Source organism: Ambystoma mexicanum, chromosome 7q (assembly GCF_040938575.1).
Source record: "Ambystoma mexicanum isolate Mex_15411 chromosome 7q, UKY_AmexF1_1, whole genome shotgun sequence".
Classification (NCBI taxonomy): domain Eukaryota; kingdom Metazoa; phylum Chordata; class Amphibia; order Caudata; family Ambystomatidae; genus Ambystoma; species Ambystoma mexicanum.
In genome coordinates this window covers 835,117,139-835,137,536 of record NC_090941.1, presented here as the reverse complement: position 1 = coordinate 835,137,536, position 20,398 = coordinate 835,117,139, and the positions used below count along the sequence as shown (strand labels likewise).

Sequence of the window (20,398 nt, the reverse complement as noted above, 5' to 3'; positions counted from 1 at the left end):
TATTCCATAGTCAGTTGCTGTTGAAAAAAACAGAGATTTGCAAAATTGGAAAATTGTGGGTGCATTTCGAGATGATACTGGTAGTGCTCCAGATAAGATTTTGAGATGGGAGTATTTTGTGCATGCTTTTTCAAATTGGAGAGTAAATGCAATTTCAACAGATTAAAAATGAGTTTTCTCCTCTGCAAGAGAGTAAAACGTATCCAACACATACACAGCTGTGGTGTGCCCATCCCCAAGTAGGGTGACCAGACGTCCCGGAATTGGGCCATCTGCCCCACAAGCTCATTTTTGTTATTGTTTAAAAGCCCTATACTGGTTTTGGTGGGGGTGGCCATCTGCAGAATCCCAGCTGTCACTGCTTGAAGAGTAAATCTTCACATCTCGATGCACAATGCTCATTTACCAACACGTCCACATAACAGTTCAAAATTAAATAAACATTAGAATAGCTTGGTAATTTAACATTAAAATGAACACTTAAACTAGGTCTCTTACGTCCCATGGTGAGCTCGAACACCTGTCACATGAATTAACTGATTGTGCCACAGAGGCTGCTTGAGAATTGGTTTTATAGCAATCAAAGCAAAAGTTCCTTTGTTTTTAACATGCTTGTCACTACAAATCAGCGCACATCCAGGGGAATGTGTTGCATTCCTCACCCAATTGCTAAAGTTCTGTTATGACAGCCACTGTCAAATTGCAGTGCTACTTTTATGTTGGTGGCCTGCCCTAGATTTTATATCTTGAAAATGTTGTCACCCTACCACCAAATCATAAAATCCATTTGAGGAACCGTAGCCATCTAACACAAACATGAAGGATAGTAAACGTAATGTAAGAAGTCTACGAAGTTTGATTTTCAAGTCAAGCCGCAAATTTAGGAAATGTCAACTATTGCTTTCAAGTACATTTCCAGTTTGTCTCTGTGATAAACGGTGGGTGGGAACAGATGGCAGTGCCAGCATGTGGACGTTGCCCAGAGTGAAGTCTTTTGAATGAAACTGAAATAGAGCAACAACATTTTGGAGGCGCTAATAATTTCAATGGTTGCAAGCTTGTGGAGGGGTGGCTAGGAAGCCAAATATGAAGGGGACAGAAAAAAAAAGCGTAAATTAGTCAGAGACGAAGGGTTACACACAACGCGATATACATTGCTTAGGGTAGGTAAGGGTGCATGCTTTATTGTGTTGCTAGCTTGCTACGGTACACTCCTTTTTGGCGCCGCTGATTCCGCGCAGACCGGTTTACCGATTTGGAGCAGCGGCAAGTTCGGCATGCCCATTTTTGCGCAGAAACCTTTCTGGCACTGTCGATTTGGCGCGAGGGACGTTTGGACGTGGCTGACTTTGCAGCCATGTCTAAACTCCCTTGCGCCAAATTCAAAAGAATACATTTTTTCAAATGCAGCACGTTGGCAGGAAATGTTATCCTTTTACATTTGAAAAGAATTGTGGGTGTGGGTTGATGCCCGTATAATGTGCAGACTAATGGAGAGAGGTCCTGGGTACAGAACAGGGGCAGTCTAGTGAAGAGAGCTCCTGTCTATAGAACAGAATGGTCTAATGTCCAACACTAAGGCCCGTATAGAGAAGCCTAGTGCAAGAGCTCCAGCCCATGGGTGTAGGCGCTGCATAATGCAGGGAGCTCCTACTTTAGAGCAGGGAAGTTAAATGCACAAAGCTCAGGACTAAACAGAGTAGTCTAACCCAGTAGTTCCTGCCCAATGGGGTGTAGGCACTACATGGTGCAGAGAGTTTTTGTCTCTAGAGGGATGCAGTCTAATGGAGCTGTGTAATGCACAAAGCTCAGGCCCACAAAGAGCAGTCTAATGTAAGAGCTCCTGTCCGTGGGTTGTAGGCGCTAGATAGTTGAGTGAGCTCCTGTCTACAGACCAAGGCAGTCTAATGCACAATGCTCAGGCCCACAAAGAGCAGTCTAATGTATGAGCTCCTGTCCATGGGTTTTAGGCGCTAGATAGTTGAGAGAGCTCCTGTCTACAGAGCAAAGCAGTCTAATGCATAACGCTCAGGCACACAGAGAAGTCTAATGCAAGCGCTCCGGTTTATAGAGCAGAACAGTCTGATAGAGCAGTCTAATGCACAATGCTCCGGCCCGTGGAGAGCAGTCTATTGCAAGAGCGCCTATCCATGGGGCGTAGGCGCTACATAGTGCAAGGTGCTTCTGCCCATGGGCTGTATGCAGGGCATATTGCAGGGAGCAGAGCAGGCTGATGCATAGTGAGTGCAGCTGTCACATGCAGAGAGCTCCTGTGCGTGGAATGTGGCAGTCTGGTGCAGGGCAGAAGGAACTGTGACCCTTGACTTTATATTTTACAAAATCAAGTTTCACAGAAGTGCATCTGTGCTTCTACTCATGTGCATGAGGATGCATGTGCGCCTAATCGTCCTGTCCTGCGCTTGCTATGCTGCTGATGACAAAAGAAACACTACAGTGCCATCTAGTGGTGGAAAGTATGTTTTTTTCATGAATAAATAAAGCGTACACGGTACGCAGTAGGAAATTAAATCCTCCGTATTGGCCATAATTGCATGCGTAAAAGAGCAAGATATGCAGCTTATCTAGAGGGCTGGATACTGGGATCAAGTTCCAGAGGATAAGTGCGTGACAAGAGGATTGTTTGCAAGTCCTATGCGGGCTAGTTATGATTAAAGTTTGTAGGTCGATTTGCTGCGCAAGGAGTCCGTGCCACCAAATGGCCCGAGCTTTGCTGGCAGGTATGCTTGTGCTTTACTCATGACTGCTTTGTAGATGCTACATGCAGTCTTGAACAGTATCCTGTCGTGGAGAAGAAGCCAATGTTGCTTGTGCAATATTGGGGAAGCGGGGGGGTGATTTGCTCAAATGTCTGCACACCTGTAATAAGATATGCTGCAGCGTGGTGGACTGCTTTTAAGGGAGTCACGCGAGTGGCTGGGAGCCCTGTTAGCAGGGCATTTCTGCCATCGATCTGCGAGACCACAAGGCCCTGCATTACGGTCCCGGTCCGGAAGCTCTGCAGTAGGATGAAGGGTTTGAATTTGCAACAAGTGGTGATTTGGAGCCACTTGGCTGTGTTTCTAGAAGGACAGGCTGCTGTCAATGGTGAAGCCTAAAGGTTTTGCTGACTCCAAGAGTTTCAGATCAAATCCTTCTAGCTGCCTTATCATTGAGCCATTGTTGGACAAGTCGTTTAGCAGGGTAGACCGATGAGAATGAATTTAGGTTTGAATGGGTTAAGTTTGAGGTAGGCAGCTGCCAACCAGGACTGAATGATGGCTAGATAATCACAGAGGCGACTGATGTCCTGTTGGCCTTTTACTCTTGAGTATTGTTCACGTATTAGTGGATGGTTGTAGCAGGGTCCTTGAGGAATGTTCCCAGAGGCTCTCCATGTAAAGGTTAAAAAGCATCAGTGAGAGGATGGAGCCCAGGTGGGACTCTGCAGGACACTGGGTGTTGATTGGAAGGCAACATGTTCATCTGAATGGCCTAATGTCTACCCGAGAGGTAGGAGGTAAACTAATTCAGGCCAGCGCCAGAGAATCCCATCCTGTCGGTAAGGATGGAGAGGAGTATGCAGTGGTCAACTAAGGCAAATGCTGCTGATAGGTCAAGGCGTACAAGGGGATATAAGTCACACTTGTCCATGATTTGGGGGGGACTCATCTACCACCTAGATGGTGGCGGTCTCAATGCTACACTTGGGATGGAACCCTGAATGATATTAGTTTATTAGGTGTAGTTGTTCAATTCTGGCAAGTAGCTGTGTAGCGACTACTTTTTCCAAGATTTTCCCAATAAAAGGGAGTTTCATAATGGTCTGGTAGTTGGCCAGGTTGTCTGGGTCGGGGGTTGTTTTTTTCAAAAGAGGTTGCATGAGACTAGTTTTAAGGGTGGCTGGGAATGACCCTTCTGTGCGGAAGGCATTAATGATGCTGAGGAGTGCATGGAGTGCTCTGCCCATCAATTGTTTAAAGATGGAAGCTGGGATTATCTTGTTAGAGTAAGACATAGGTTTGAGGGAGGCAATTGTTTTTAGCGATCTGGTGAAGACCGAAGAGCAAATTCAGTCAAGAGGGGCAGTGTGCATGCTGGAGTGCAGGGTGGGCAGCTAATGCTGTGGGAGGTTGATTCTGTGATCTGTCATGTTATCCTTTTTGTAAATATAATAGTTGTTGATTCTGTCCCATTTTTCCTGAGTTGCTCGTCCCTCTGGGTCGGGTGAGAGCATTGAACAATGCTTTACTTCTTCAAAGAGGGATATGACCCTGTTGGAGTCTGTCGCAATGTTGGTGGAGAAGTAAGCAGCTTTGTCCTCTGTAATCGGAATCCTATGTTTGGCACGAAAGATTTGAGGTTGGTGAGATCAGTTAGTTTTTGGCCACTGTTTCTCTAGAGGTCTGATTGAGCGTTTAGTTGGAAGCAAGCTCTGGGGTGTACCAAAGGGCAAATTGTTTGGTCTTAGCTGCGTGGTTTAAAGGGTGGCATGAGTGTCCATGAAGATTCATAGCAGAGTTGTGGAATAGTTCTAGGAGGACAGAGGCATTTGCTGTGGTGGGGAAGTCTGCAAAAGTTTTCTTCAAGATCATTGACCAGGAAGGCTTTGAATGGTCACCACCGGGTGAGGGGGCCTTTAGCCTGACATTTGTGGACTGTGGTAGAGTGAGATGGCAGCATGGGTCAAACTATGTCAAGTGGGATAGGGTCTCTGCAGGTGATGTGGGGATGATGTAAAGACTAAGTCTAGGGTCTTTCCTTTGTTGTGCGTGGGGGAGTGCACAATTTGTGTAAGGTCCATGGATCTGGTCAGTGCAAAAAGAGTGTGATTGTTAAGGTGAAATTTTGTTTGTGAAACTCGGTTCATTAAAATCTTAGAGAAAGACAATCGGAATGTGTGTTCATTTGGCAAAGGAGAGTATGTTTGGGATGTCAGCAATCAGTCACGCCTTTCATGTGGTCTGTAGATGAGGTTGAAGGTGATGGATTTATTGTGAGATACATGGAAACGGCAGGTGAGTGGTTTGAACAAGCTTGTTCTCGGAGAAGGGATAATTGAACATGGCCAATTGCTCCTTCATGGGTGGGCAGCATGTTGGTTGCAGCAGCCTGTGGGTAGGAGGACACCGAAAACATGGGGGAGGATGAAGCAAACTGTTTTTCGTTGATGAAAAGGGCATCAGGTTTGTTGTACAAGACGAGGTCGACAATCTGTGGCGTCAGCGACTACTGAGCGAGCATTGATCAGCATGCGGCAGCCTGTGCGTGCGGTTTGAGGGTGTTGAATGGGGCAAGGGCCATATTGATTGTCTGCAAGGATAGCTTGCCGGGGGCTGTCCACAGTGCTTGCCTATTCAAACCCTAGGAAGGATGGGGGTAGGTTGTTCAACTACTTTGTAGGTGAAATGCAGGATTGTGGGTCTGGCCTTGGGCCCATCAGACTCGAACAGGCACAAACAGGTGAGGTTCTTGTCTTGGTTGGTCCTTTGCAGAGGACGACTAAGGAGGACTGGTTAAATAGGTGGTGGACGGAGCAACTGAGTGGCAGAGCCTGGTCACGTGACCGCAACATCCTTAATGCAGTCTGCCTGGAGTCCTTAAGAATATACCTGTAAGGCACTAAAACTGCTGTTGGCGGAGCACCCGAGTGGCACAGCCTGGTCATGTGACCATCTGCCTCAATTTAGTCTGCTTGGAACAGGCCTGGAGTCCTTAAGAAGCTACCTCGAAGGCACCAAACTGGTAAATGTATTTTTGGCAGCTCCTTTTAGGATCAATTCTCTAGCACCAGGATACGCTAGAACGGGCACTTCATTCTACCGGTCCCATCCGAGCGCCCACCACCTACGGTAGGCAATCTACAAACATGTGCTAATGTTGTAACTCCCTGATTAGCCTCAGACAGCACTTCCCTTTGTGAAAATCTCTTCCGTCTCGCACAGATCTTCTCCCTTGCACACCACTGAAAGGCTGAGAAGTCCATAATGGGGGCCTCCATGTTAGTCTTTTGCTGCTGCCACTTTGCTATCCGACTCCACTGAAGACAGATTGGCAGATTTTCTGACCACTCTCTCCTCCAAGGTAGCCAGCAACTCTTTAATTGAAGCCAAAATAAGTTTTTCGCCTTCGATTGATGGGGACTCCCAGGGGCTTATTCAGAGCTAGTATGCTGTGCCTTATTTAGGGTAGAACTCCAGGCCAAGAAAAATCAATTTCTTCTGTGGCTGGCTGGTGCTGCAATACCCTTTTGCTTCTTAGGGGGCAACTTAACATGAGGCTGCAGCTCTCAGCAATTGCACAATGCACATTAACAGACCAAATACAAGACAAAGGAAGGCCATTGTCAATAGTTGGCGACTCTTGGATCTTTACTTAGTTTCCCAAAACCTCTGTACCTCAGCTGTCCGGGACGTGGGGAAACATCCTACAGCACCATTTCCTTCAATTGCATGTAATAATATTCCAATACAATCACCACTACCTTCCTCTGTGTCCCTTGTGAAGAAGGATGCCACTTTGCTGTCTGACCCAACACGGCCACCATATTGCCTCCGCCTCCAGCATCTAGGGGTAAGAGATCTCCTTAATGCCATGGTCAAGGAGGCCACACCATTGCTTTGAGAAAGTGAACAGAAAGGAATACTGCCGTTCCTGCACCTAATTCTAGCTCCCTATCTGATACTTCACAATCTCCAGCCCCCAGACCCTGTGCCCTCTTTGGATCTCCAAAAAAGACCATCCATCTTTGAACCTTGTTCGCTCTGCGCCACTTATTTACAATTGTGCACTATGAACAGCCTGTACGTAGATCTCAGAGCCAGGAGGCGAAGTAATGACTTGTAGAAAAAGTTTGCTATGGCACTGGTATCTCCAGAAATTCATGATTTGCATGGACTGTGACTTGATTCAAATTTGCATTGCGTGACTCTGCACCTGTCAGGTTTCCTTCCCCTATTCAGGCTATTTTCCCTTATTCAAGTTTCTTTCCCATTATTTCTCTTTTATTATCCTTTTTAGATTAGCCTTGTGTGGGTGGGAAGTTTTCCATTGTAGTTGGTTTTGCCTTAACTTCCTGATTCAGAATCCTGGTTCTGACCCAAGGCAAAATGGAGTATCAGAGTGACCGCTCTGATTGGTTAGAAAACACTGCTGATCAACAATGAACATTCTAAACTGTCACTCTTTGCCTTTCATCATCTAAACCCCAGCTATGAGGACGTGTGTAGTGGCTGCTCCTGCTTTAGACTTGGGCCTGGTGGATTTTATCCTTCAGGCGTTAGCAGTTGAGCGGCTACTTTCTTGGGGGTTTCAGGAGAAGCTATCAGCTGTCAGGAATTTGTTTTGAAGACAGGAAACTCTGAAGATCTTTAAGAAATCGTTCTGGAGATAAGTGACTTTGTTTTAACTGCTGCTATGTTTATCTTAAAGACATTTAAGTGAGAACTTGTAAAATGTTACCTTTGAATTTATATTTTTGAACTTTCTGAGTGCGCTTGAAAATTTGCGCAAGGTTAACGGGTGAACGCTATTTGTAAAATGCGTACTACGTGTAATCTGAAACTAACCGTTGAACCTTTGCGCGTGCGAGAGAGTTCAACTGCGCGTGTGTTTTCCAGTGCGTGTGCTTCCTAGCGCGAGAATCTGTTCGCCGCGTGAGAACTCTATAGCGCGTGTGTTTTCCAGCGCGTGTGCCTCCTAGCGCGAGAATCGGTTCACCGCGTGAGAACTCTATAGCGCGTGTGTTTCCAGCGCGTGTGCTTCCTGGCGCGAGAATCTGTTCGCTGCGTGAGAACTCTATAGCGCGTGTGTTTTCCAGCTTGAGAATCGGTTCGCCACGTGAGAACTCTATAGCGCGTGTGTTTCCAGCACGTGTGCTTCCTGGCGCGAGAATCTGTTCGCCGCGTGAGAACTCTATAGCGCGTGTGTTTCCTAGCGCATGTGCTTCCAAGCGCGAGTATCTGCTGCCGCGTGAGAACTCTATTGCGCGTGTGTTTTCAAGCGCGTGTACTTCTGCGCGAGAACTCAATTGCGCGTATGGTTACCAGCGCGTGTGTTTAACGCGTGTACTCGACCGCGTGTGAACTCTTTTGCGAGTGGGTTATAAGGCGCGTGTGAATAGGCACGGGAATTCATCAGCGCGGGAGTTTACAAGCGCGTGTGTGTTATCTTCGCATGATTCCGTTTGCGCGTGAATTCTGCTTCGCGTGTGTTTACAAGCGCGTGTGTGTTCTGCGCGTGGACTTTTCTTACAGTGCGCGTGTTCTTCAACGCAGGAAGTTTTCAACGTGCGAATCTTCAGTATTGAGATTATCTGCGTGTGTTTAGCACGTGTTTCTTCAAGAATTCACAAACTTTATTGAATTGTAAAAAGTTTGAAAACTAAAGAAAAGTTTGAAAGAAAAAGAAAGAAAAAATTAAAGACTATTTAACTGGACAATTAATGAATTTCTGAAAAAAGGCAAAGAGCAAAACTTTCCAGGTTTTGCCCAAATTAAGACGTTGCTGTGAATTTCAAGAGTCTCAAGTAAGAGAGATTTTCAGCTTCTTTACAAGCTTCTCTAAGAAATTTCAAGAGAAGAACCATGTATGATTCTTAATTATTAGTTAAGGATTTAAAGTCTTTCCCACTCTAAAGGTTAAGTAAGTAATAAAAGGATTTGTATCTGCTTTTCTTATATCCTCTGCAGGTTCAGCTTTGGCTAGCCTTGACACAGTCAGCCTGGTGTTGTTTTGTTATCCACTTCCCCCTTTCCCTTTGGGGTGTAGTTAGCAGAGCTGAATTGATATCTAGTTCTGGGAATTACATTTCAGGGGGATTGTCGGGGGTTCAGCAGCTTCCGCGGACACAGGACCTCTCAGCCTGTCAGCACCCTAATTGCTTTTAGGCACAAGCAAATGTTCAGTGTCCAAAAAATATTGTTTATACAGAGACTTCACAGAAACAGATATTATTTAGGTGAGGGAGAGTATAACTGGGGGAATATTAGGGTTATGGGGCAAAAACAGCAAATAATCCATCAACACTGCCCACAAACTTAGAAGGTGGATTATTAGTAAATACTGTTCCAGAAAGCATAGCATGTGATCAGGTGTGATAGACTTGTCTGTTACCTGAACCATATAGAGAAGGTTGACTCTTTGTCAAGCCTTTGACAACTAAAACCTGCACCTAAAGGGCTCCCTCTCCAGGAATATCGATGGCATGGTCGAGACTCATCTTTTAACCATTATCAAGATTAGATTCTATTGTATTGTGGCTTGTACATGTCCGTAGGACCCTTATGTCTGTAAGGATGAATGCTCTTTATTACTTTGAATGTGAACTTTTCACTGTTAGTGGTTATTATAAACCTCTATTCTTCCTTGCCCAGCAAATTACCCTTCCACCGCCACTATAAAATGGTCCCAACAGTATTGGGGATGATGAAAATATTTGTTAAGCACAATAATTAACTTAAATTACCAGGGCGTGGCCATCCATGTCCTGGACAAAACTACCCTGCTACTAAGAATTTCAGCTGTTCTGTCCTTCTGGCTTTGTTTTAAAAACTGAGATTTTAAAAAGCTGATTCTAAATTTCATTAGCAGCCAATGTAGGGAGTACAGAAATACAGAAAAGTAATGCGTTTTTTCTGTCCGATGATATGATCAAAGGGCTATTTCTTAATTCCTGACAGGCAACTTGGTTAGAACCGTGGCTGTTGGGAATTAGCGCATATGCTTTTCTCGCATTGCCAGTGACAGAAAGGAAGATGGGTGCTTCTGGGAGGTAAGGAGTTGGACCAGGGTGGGGGGAAGGGAGGGTGTTGTCGTGTGGGGGGGGACTGCAGCTGCAGGAGTAAACGGGAGCATTTTAGGGGTTCAGGGGACTGTGGTGCTCTCCCGCACCATTCTGCATCAGTACTCTGTGTATTCTTTGGCCAACATTGTCCACTGGGACAGTACTCACTCCAAGTCTACAAGCACTTATTTCAACTGTTCTGTTTTTTGCCTAGTTTTGGGATGGCACTATATTATAATGGCTGTAACCGGTGATATTGTCCCCTATGGACCCAAGTTGAATTCTGGTATAGGTAAATAACACCTGTTACAGCCCTCCTTGGGACTGTAATGCCTCAATCGTTTTTTTAGCATCATTAAGCCACATACCTACTAGACAGACATGTAAGGGAAAGAGACAATGTTGTTTCTACATGAGGATTCATTATTCACAGTAATAGAACTAGTAATGAAAGGTATTAGTGTTAGACACCTTGTTAGCAAGGCCAACATGTACAAATTAACAAATTATACATATTGTTAATTATAGTGTGACTAGACTTTGCAGTATAAATCAGTATTCCGGATACATTTTACATCCAAGGAGGCCAAAGATTAAAAAAGCATGCATTCTGATTTGGGTTTTCACCCTCCTGCATATTCACAATATAAGTCATCCACAGTAATGAAAACTGTGACAGTCCCTTACCTGGTTCTAGAGACTACCAAAGAGGGTGACTGAAGGGGCCAAGAGCCACCGCAAGCCAGTGGGTGTTATGCCTGGGGACAAAATTGGGAGGCTTCCCTGGTCATCCTGCTTTGATCCCCATCACAGGGCAGGGGACAGTCCCAGTATTCTAGCATATGACAGCCTGCATTGACCCTTCTACAGACATCAGCGCAAGAAATCCTGGGTAGGCTTAACCCTCTACAGACACATAATATTGCTACTCAAGGCAGTCGCACAAACCCTGACCTTCCCAACCAAAAAGAACCTGAAGCCCTCTCTCGGCAGATACACTTTTCTAGAGGGAGGAAACAAATACATGGTGGCAAACATCTGTTTCATTTGCCAAATACAGTGTTGCGAGTTTGTGACTTTCTAACCACATCATTTCCTGTTAAGAAAAATCAGATGAAAGGCCCAAGTAGACGACGTTCTATGAGCTTTGGAAGCCTGTACTTGCCGCTATGTTGCAAGGTTTTTGCTTTCTGCTGTGAGTTTTACTACTAAAGATACAAAATTACCACTTCATTATCTATTGGCATAGTGTTTCCTTGTCGAGGAGATAATATTGCAAGTTTACAGTGTATTGTCATGTTATATCTATGCAGAGAGTTTTGTAAACTTCACAAGGGTTTTTTCAGTGCACAATTTACATTTTGTGATCACAGGAATTCTTACACCACCTGAGTAAGCCACAAAGTGTATCAGTAAGAGGAAAGTGGGACCTATACCACAGCGTCCACTATCAAGGTGGCCAACGCACTGTTGATCCTAGCCAGGTACGACAGGGAGATGTGGTACAAGCTGGGGCCTATTCTGGAGTTCCTCCATGACGATCGCTATATTCCAGGAAGGGGGAAGTACCATCTGATCATGCATTCACAGTGGCGTTGGACCTTGCCAACACGGGGTTCCGGCAGAAGGGGAACAGTGTCTGCCTTTGTCGCCGAGGCTGGATGAAGGCCACGAATTTCCGGCAGGAGGTCCAGGTGAAGCTGTTGTACATGCCCTTCGACTGCGAGAACTTGTTTTGGAAGATCTTTGATGAGTCCTTCCAGGCCATCAAAGCGGATACGGAGACAGCCCATTTCCTGGGTACTCTCCAGCAGCATTGCTCTTCTTTTCGCTCCTCCATAGGAAAGTCGAGCAGGTCTGTCAAAGGTTTCTCCTCTTCATAACGTCAGCCCTCCAGATCCACAACTCAGGAAGCCTACAGAGGCCATTCCCAGGCCTACACTAAGCAGGCCTGAACGGGCAGGGACGCCTGGCCCCCACGCGTGCGTCCCGGTGTGAGGCCGGTGACGAGGTTCATCAGAAGAGTGGAAGATGATCACCGACAAATACTTTGTCACAAAGTTCAGGATGGTCACGTTGTAACACGCGCTTGGCCAACTGGAGGAAGGAGACTTCTTGACATCACTGGACTTGGAGGACGCCTAGTTCCATGTCCCCATTCACAACAAACATCGGAGGTTTTTGCATTTCGTAGTGCAGGGTCAGCACTACCAGTTCAAAGCTCTACCTTTTGGATTGAAGTCAGCCCCCAGTGTTCATAAAATGCCTGGCGCCGGTGGCTGCCCATATACATCTGCTGGTTATACACGGTTACCCGTACCTTGATGACTGGCTCATTCGGACCCGCTTGCAGGAGTTGGCCATCGGACACACGGAGACCACCGTCCAACTACTGACAGATCTGGGATTCTCCATCAACTATCCGAAGTCCTGGTTAACGCCATTGCAGAACGTGCTGTTTCTAGGAGCCAAACTCAATACAATGTCCTGCCTGGCGTCACCCTCGGAAGAGAGGGTAGCAGCCATTTAAGGGAAGGTGCAGTGACTGTCCTCGGTGAAGACAGCCACGCTGTGGGCCATCAAGTCGTTGCTCGCCATGATGTCTTCCTGCATCCACCTCATCTGCCTCTCCAGGTTGCAAATGCGACCTCTTTGTGAGTTCCTGAACGCTCGCTGGATACAAGTGTCTGGAAGCTTTGCGGACAAGATCCCTCTCGACAACGAGTTCCGTCGGGCGATAGTATGGTGGGGCGTCACCTTCAACATCGCCCGGGGCACACGGTTTCAAAACCCTCCATACCAGGAGACGGTCACAACAGACGCTTCCCTGGAAGGTTGGGGAGCCCACACCGGACGACTGTACACCAGAGGCCTGTAGCTGCCGGAGGAGAAGGATCTCCTTATCAACATCCTGGGGCTATGGGCAGTGTTCTGGGCCCTCAAGTTGTTCCTTCCGCCTCCGAAGGGCAAGGTGGTGAGGATCTTCACTGACAACACCACCACCATGTTCTACATCAGGAAACAGGAGGGCACTTGATCCCCTGCACACTCCAAGGAAGCGCAGGACTTGTGGCGATGGGCTGTTGACCAGTAGATGTTGCTTGCCCCTCTTCACCAAGCGGGAGTTAAGAATACAATCGCAGACTCCCTCAGCAGGGACTTGTGCTCCTGCCAAGAGTGGGAACTTCGGCAGGACCAGGTGGACAACATCTTCAAGTGGGGAAGGCCACAGATCGATCTGTTTACGACGGCAGCAAAATCCAAATGCCAGAGGTTTGCCAGCAACTGAGGAGCCTGGGGGACGTGTTCTCAAGGGCTGTTTCTGTACGCATTTCCTCTCCTGCTAAGAGTCATCAACACACTCAGACAGTGCCAAAGCAGGATGACACTCATCGCCCCGGCGTGGCCGAGGCAGATTTGATACCCAGAACTTCTCAGCTTGTCAGCGTCACCCCCAGTCACGCTGCCAGTGGTTCTGGATCTTCTAACCAGGGAAGGAGGCGTAATCTTAGAGCACGACCCAGGATCACTGAACCTGACGGCTTGGCTCCTACAACCCTAGAGTTTGGAGGATATGATTTGCCAGCGGACTGTAGGGAGGTCCTCGCAAAAGCCAGGGCGTTGTCTACCTTGAAGTGCTGCAGTCACAAGTGGAAGGTCACGGCCCCACAGATCCTGCCATACTTGTTATCTTTTGCCAAGGCCGGACTGGCGCACACCTCCATCAGGGTGCATCTGGTGGCTATCTCCCGCTACACCAGGTCGCCAGGACGATCTTCGCTATGGTCCCATCAACCCATCAAGGAGTTTCTCAAAGGACTTTTCAGATCTTTCCCGCCGGTGAAGACTCCTGCCCCGGCGTGAGAACTGAGCAAGGTACTGATGAAGTTCATGGGGGTGGCCCCCTTCAAACCTCTGCATTAGGTCCCGCTCAAGTTCTTCTCGTGGAAAACAGCTTTCCTGGTGGCCATCACCTCTGCCAGGAGGGTAGGTGAGATCCAGGCCCAATCATGCAAGCAACCATATCTGACTTTGCACGAATCGAGAGTGGTGCTACGTACGCACCCCTCCTTCATGCCAAAGGTTTTGTCGGAGTTCCACCTCGACAAGCCTTTGGTGTCATCTGTTTTTTCTCCGAAACCTTTGTCGCCGGCAGAAAGGGCCTTGCATTCGCTAGATGTTGCTCGGGCTCTGAAGTTCTACGCCACACGCATGTTTTTTTGGAAGACTTCACAGCTGTTTGTGAACTTTGGTCCTGTGAACCATAGGAAGGCCTTGTCCAAGACTTCCATTTCAATATGGCTCTCCGGCTGCGTCACGCACTGTCATCGGTTGGCTAACCAATCAGTGTTCCTGTCTGGTGTGCCTCTGCTCGACATCTGCAGGGCTGCTACGTGGCAGTCCACTCACACCATCACAAAATTCTACTGCGTCGACAGGTTTTCCAGGGAGGAGTCCAGAGTCGGCCAAGCATTGCTACACAACCTGTTTGCTTGAGGCGAGTCTGTACCAGGGGTAAGTGTAATTGCTTCTGTTGAGCCTTGCCACCTCCTGTGGTTGTGTAATATTGTAATGCTATGTATTCATTATTCATGAGCATGCGAATCCATGCCAGACTCCATGCTGGAGAAGGTTTAAGTTAGTTACCTGTAACTATTGCTCTCCAGTATGGATTCACATGCAAACCCTCTCTCCGGACCCCTCTGCGGCTCATCTTCATCATACTGCCACTTTACGTGCTTACCATATCTGAAGATGGCTGCCAGAAGAGGGGCCTAGGGAGAGGACTCCCATTGGATGGGGGCAGTATGACCCAGAGGGCAGTGATTGGTTTAAAGGAGAAATACAATTTATAAGTGAAAGTTAAACAGTTTTTTTTCTTTTACCGAGTTAAAGGTAAGTAACTTAAACCTTACCAGAAAATCTACAGAAAGATTTACAGAAATTGTTTAAACAAGAACTTTGTGAGTCCAGTGAAGCCACAATGAACTGTTAGCTAAAGAGATACTTTTGCCATCCCATCTAGGAATCCAGGGGAAAGGTGACCAACCTCGGAATCCAAGGATTTTTACCCTGAAGAACATTTTTGTTGGAGTCCTCTTTATACTTTTGGTTTTGAATACTTTTTGCCAACATCAATATAACGACATTTCCTTGCACGTTTTTTTTTTTTTTTTTTATTTATTTGTAGTGGGAGAGTCAGGATATGGCTAATTGGACACAAGGATGGCTTTCTTCAATTACTGACATCCTGACGCAGACAATCACTTAGCTTTAGTTTCTAGTTAGGGAAGGCTAGAGAGGTATTTTCCCAAACCCTTTTTGTTTAAGAAAATGTTTGATTTTGAGAATTACAATTTTGTGTCCGGCTTTCATTTCTGACCCCTCGCAGCACACCACTAGACACAAGAAAGGTTTGGGAAACCCTAAATCTTTCAATTCCCAGAAACTTGGAATAGGGTGACAAAACCCCTATTGAACTGGAAGGAGGGGGAAGGACATTTTAAGAGGCTGGATAAGAGAGCCCAGGGAACCCGGGAAGACATTTGGCCTCATTATGAGTTTGGCGGTGTGGCCAAAAACAGTGGTAATGCAGTAGTAATGCATTACTGCCGCATTACCGCACAGCCAAACTAAGTGTTTGGAGGTAAGGTGGATGAAAAACCTCCAGCAGAATGTTGGAGATAATTCTGCCACCTTACTGCCATAAAACTGCCATTTTGTCAGAATTACAGCTCGTGGCAATTTCATAAATGGGTACTAACAGCACCATACCACTACTTGTAATCTGGCGGTACCTCTGCTGGACCAAGTGGCGGAAACCGTAATTTTGTTTGGTATCTCGACGGATTTACCGCCAAGATTCCACCATAATGATGCCTATTGTGGGGTCTCTTTGAAGGGAAAAGGGAACAGAGGAGTGATGGTCAAACAAGGAGAACCACCAACCAGACCATTTGATTTGGAAGATCCCATTTTAATTTAGGTTTGTTACTTCCTGTAATTATTTCCCTGAATAAAGGTGTTGAGTTCAACTTATTTTATAGGGATATTTCTTGGTCAACCCTTTGACAAAACAAATCTCTCAACCTGAAATCTTTCAGAAGAATGCACTTGTTTCTACTATAGGCCATTCGGTATACGCTCTAAAAGCATACATTCAGAATGTTGTTTTTTGCAGAAAAATTGAGTGAGCTTCTGAGTAACTGAAACATGCAGCATGTGGGTACTGGCACAGCTGAAATTCCCTAGTGGCTTGGAACATAGGTTGTTAATATTTACCATGTTTATCTTTTAGAAAAAAATCCAAGAAATTGAAAAGAAGCTTTCTGAAGAACAACATCAGAGGATGCTGATGCAGGAGAAAGCAGCCCAGGTAATTCAAAAGAATCTGGGTAGTAAGATGGGGCCCGTGGTTTAAGATGGCCACTCTTAATTGCCTGTCAAGACTATAGTCTATTTTTGTACTGTGAATTTAATCATTAGTCATAATAATTTTCTTAGTGTAAAAATATGGAGTTGTTTAACTTTCAGAGTCGGGCAATCAAGAAGCTATTTTGTTAATTATTGTATTTTACAAAAAAGAGAGATGCCGAATCAGCCAATAGAGTATATTGCTGCTATTGTAGAGATACAGAAAATGTGTATTAGAGTAACTTCGGTTGGGTTTCTTATATATTATCAAGGTTGAAATGAAGCAGATAGTCAGTAGCTCCTTTGAATATATTGAATGAACAAACTAACAATTATACATTCATGCATATTATGATCATGTAACTTGGAACTGTGAATTTGGTAAATGGGACATTTTTTAAAGCAAAGGTAAAAATGAAAAGGCAAGCTAAAGAGGGAGCAGAAGAGAGGAGTCAATTGTACACATAGCTTCATATAGATTGGATGAAATGTATAAAAAGTACTTTTTTGTGTTTCTTGTTGACTATTGGAAGCGAGTAAACAATTTTTAAGGAGGTAACTTAGCTCAAATGAGAGAACCTGCATCGTAGTATTGGTAATTTGAACCTAATATTTTGTTCAAGTGTTTGTTCTAGTTAACATGGTTCCAATTTGCATCTCCAGCAAAGCGGATTGTCTGTTAGTTTCACCATTAATGAGGGTTGTGTTTAATGTGCAGCTCGATGCTGTGAATGTTTGTTTCTGGTTGTCCACCGACTTAGCCAAGAGGTGATTGTTCTCGTCTCATACTGGATTAATCTCTTAGTGTCCCATTGAAATGTAGTTAAGAAAGTTACTAAATTCAATATGTATATTGTTTCTATTAATAGCTGGAGAGATCCTGGAGTCAACTACACAGGTTAGATGCTTTTATTTAATGTGGAAAAGACCTTAACAGTAAAATTAAATAGTGTTTGATGTGAGGGATTCCTTTTCTTGACCAATCAGGTTAGTTGAGTTTTTTTCTTGTAAGTTTCAAGTTCTTTCATTTGGAGTTTCTGGCTCTTCTCATTTTCAGCTAATTGCCTTTTGTGAATTGTTTACATACTTTCTTCAATATATTCAGACTATGTGTGTGCTGAAGGCTTGGCACTGCATTCATAGTGAGGAATGCTTTGAATGGGATGGGATGCACAGTGATTTCTGGAAGTTGGGTATTGTGGTGCCATTGAACATGCACATTTTGAGATGACCATTATGATATATTGGCTAGTCTGGATGCTCACTGGAGCATTCTAAAATGAGGAAACTGGTATCCTGTAAAGCCAAACTGAGGTCTTTTAAGCGTTGCTGGAAAATGTGCAACTTAGGTGTGGATCCAAGTGCAGGAGACAAAGCGTAACAAAGGCTGCATTTAAGAAGTGAGATTCCCCTCGCCTCCTAAGTAAAGCACCTCTGGCACAGTGAGGTGCATTTCCTCTGAGTAACTCCAGTTTTGTAGTGTGGCCTTCCAGCACACCAAGCACATATGAGCATAAATTGGTCTAGCACTTTGCCAAATAATGACCGGCTTGTACTTAACTACCAAGACAATTTCAGCTGTCTCTAGATGCTCTCACCCGCAGCCTAACATACACATTGAAAAGCAATGGCTAAGACTTGTAATCTTTCCTCAGTTGTAGGCCATGTATGGTAATTATAATGCAAATTGATTTGTGCAACTAAAGTTGCTATGTTGGCACGCACATCTGTGGCCAGTGCCCTTATTTTCTTAATAAACCTGAAAGCAGAGATTATACAAGCCTTTAGCAAAGATTATAGGTAGTTGACTAGCAGGATATATTATTCTCTTATGTGCCATTTCATGGACTTGGAGTAATTGTCATTCCAGCTGAAAAGTTTTCTCACTATCTAACACCTCTGCTATATAAGCGGTTCTGTTAGCAACCTGCCTTAGAGGTCGCTAGCCTAACTTTAGACCAACGTCTGTTTGTTCTGGTTTAACTTGCCATCAAATGTTTGATTCTATTCTTTTTGTTACGATTCTGCATTACATTTCACTTTAAAGGTCTTGAGCTCTGGTGTCAACCAGTCCAAATGCAGGGAATGTGAGCTCAATAAGGGAAATGGTGTTTGTTTGGATTGTGGGTTCTTTCCAAGCCTGCTGTATAAAGATCTATTCTAGAAGTCCTTTACCTCATGGGGGATCTGTTTGTTGACTTATTTGATAAAAATGAATTTGGTAGATCATCCAGTCCAGGGGTATTTTCTTTCCTATTGCATTTTCACTTCTTAAATCTTTGACATCCATTAACATAGTAGAGATAAGGTATGCTTGCTGAACTTTCTTACAATTAGTTCTTGGGATTTGCTAGAAAACTAGGTGTAGATGTCTCCAGTTTATATTGTTATTTATGATAGTATATCAGTGTTTGGAAAAGCAGGTTCTGATTTTTCCTGAACTTGATTCATCTTTCCAGGGCTACTTGGGACATCTTTTGTTATTTTCAGATTCAGTTTTCAGCAGCACATTTTAATGAAATAATGTAATGTGGTGTTTATAACGCCTCTGTACATTTGTTTGAAGACTGCATGTTCAAAATAAGCTTCGATACCTTTTGTTTTCAGTTTGATTCAGCTGAACTGTGATTCGCACAACTAGCACTTTCTCAAGGCTAGTGCACATTCTTGTTGAATAAATGTAGATCTGCTCCACAGACTTAAAAATATTACAGGAGGCACTCCACGGACAATCTGGTTTGAAAGGTATACCTTGAAGTTACAAAGTTATTAAAGTAAATAGCTCGTGCATGCCAGCCAGAGTAGAGCAGCAACCCCTGGTGCATCTCCCTTGGGAGGGTTTTGTCCAGGATGATATCCAGTCAGGCACACATGTTTAAAAGCAATGGAGCTCTTTTAAAGTCATATTACTTTAAAATACAAACATGGTGACCATCTTGGACTTGAGTGCAAGGGCCCGTTTGGCACCTATTGCCCACCACATCGATACTTTTTGCTTCAATTTCCAATGTTACGTGGATGACATTTTCAGGCTCCCCTTAGCCACATCTGCTTTTCTCTCTCTCTCTCTCTCTTTCTCTCTCTCTCTCTATCTATCTCTCTATCTCTCTCTCTCTCTCTCTCTCTCTCTCTCTCTATCTCTCTCTCTCTCTCTCTATATCTCTCTCGTCAAACTATCAGCTGCACCTCATAAGAGGTATTCTTCCTTTTCTCACTTTCCCCCAGGAGCTCACTGTCTCCAGAGCTCTGGTCCTCTCTAGGCTGGACTATTGCAACAGCCTCTATCTAAATCTTCCTGCCTCGACATTTACAACTTATCCAGAATAGGACTGCAAGACTTGTCCTTGGCCTCAAGCCCAGGGATCGTATCTCTCCAGCTTGGAAATCTCTTCATTGGCTCCCCGTGGCTGCAAGAATCAAGTTCAAGACCCTCTGCATTGTCCCCAAGACTTTCTGGGCCTGGGACCTCTCTACCTCCAACTTTCTCTTCCAAATTATCTTCCTTTTTGAGCTCTCTGCTCATCGACCTGCAACTCTGAGGGTCAGACGCTTCTCCAAGCAGAGACTTTGGGGCAGATCTATCTCCTCGCCTGGGGCCTCCCTCTGCAACATCCTCCCTGCCTCTCTCAAACGTGAGCAGAACCACCTCCGGTTCCAGAAGCAACTCAAAATCTTCCTTTTCGTTTCTGCTTTCTCTCTTCCTCTCCCCTGCTGATGCACCTGACCGCTCCGCACATTGGTCACCTGGTCACCCTCTGAACTCGGGCCCAAGCTCCTGCATGTTCAGTTGCCCTTGTACTGCCTCCTGGCTCCCCAGCACTTAAGGGTCTGTATATGCAATCCTACAGTCCCTTCTGTCTGCACTTATGAGCCACCCGCTGGCTGCACTTGTGAGTTAACTGCACTTCCCCTTTCTCCTCCACCTGGCACTTCTCCCCTTCCTTCTTCCCCATACTTGCGTGATCTGAATGACACAAGGCCTAGTAAGAGTGTTATTTATTTTATTTGATTCGGCTGAAACATTCAACCTTTCAACATGAAAATTTACAAAGATTAAAAATGTGTATATTTTACAATTATCAATTTGCAAGCCCATAATATTTACAATTTAAAACAATTCGTAAACCTGTTGGTACAAATCATTAAGATTATAACAAAACATTAATAATAAAGCAATTCAATCAAAATCACGATCCAAAATCA

At 45.0% G+C, this 20,398-nt stretch overlaps 1 protein-coding gene across 4 annotated transcripts in view; it reads left to right on the top strand.

Annotated features, from left to right (window-relative positions):
- CEP57 (centrosomal protein 57) overlaps positions 1-20,398 on the top strand; it is a 1,562,635-nt gene that overhangs the window by 881,791 nt on the left and 660,446 nt on the right. For all 4 annotated transcript variants that reach the window (XM_069639189.1, XM_069639191.1, XM_069639190.1 and 1 more), the window contains one exon: positions 16,080-16,157. In XM_069639189.1, the coding sequence (XP_069495290.1) occupies positions 16,080-16,157 (78 nt within the window). The remainder of the gene's footprint in view (positions 1-16,079; positions 16,158-20,398) is intronic.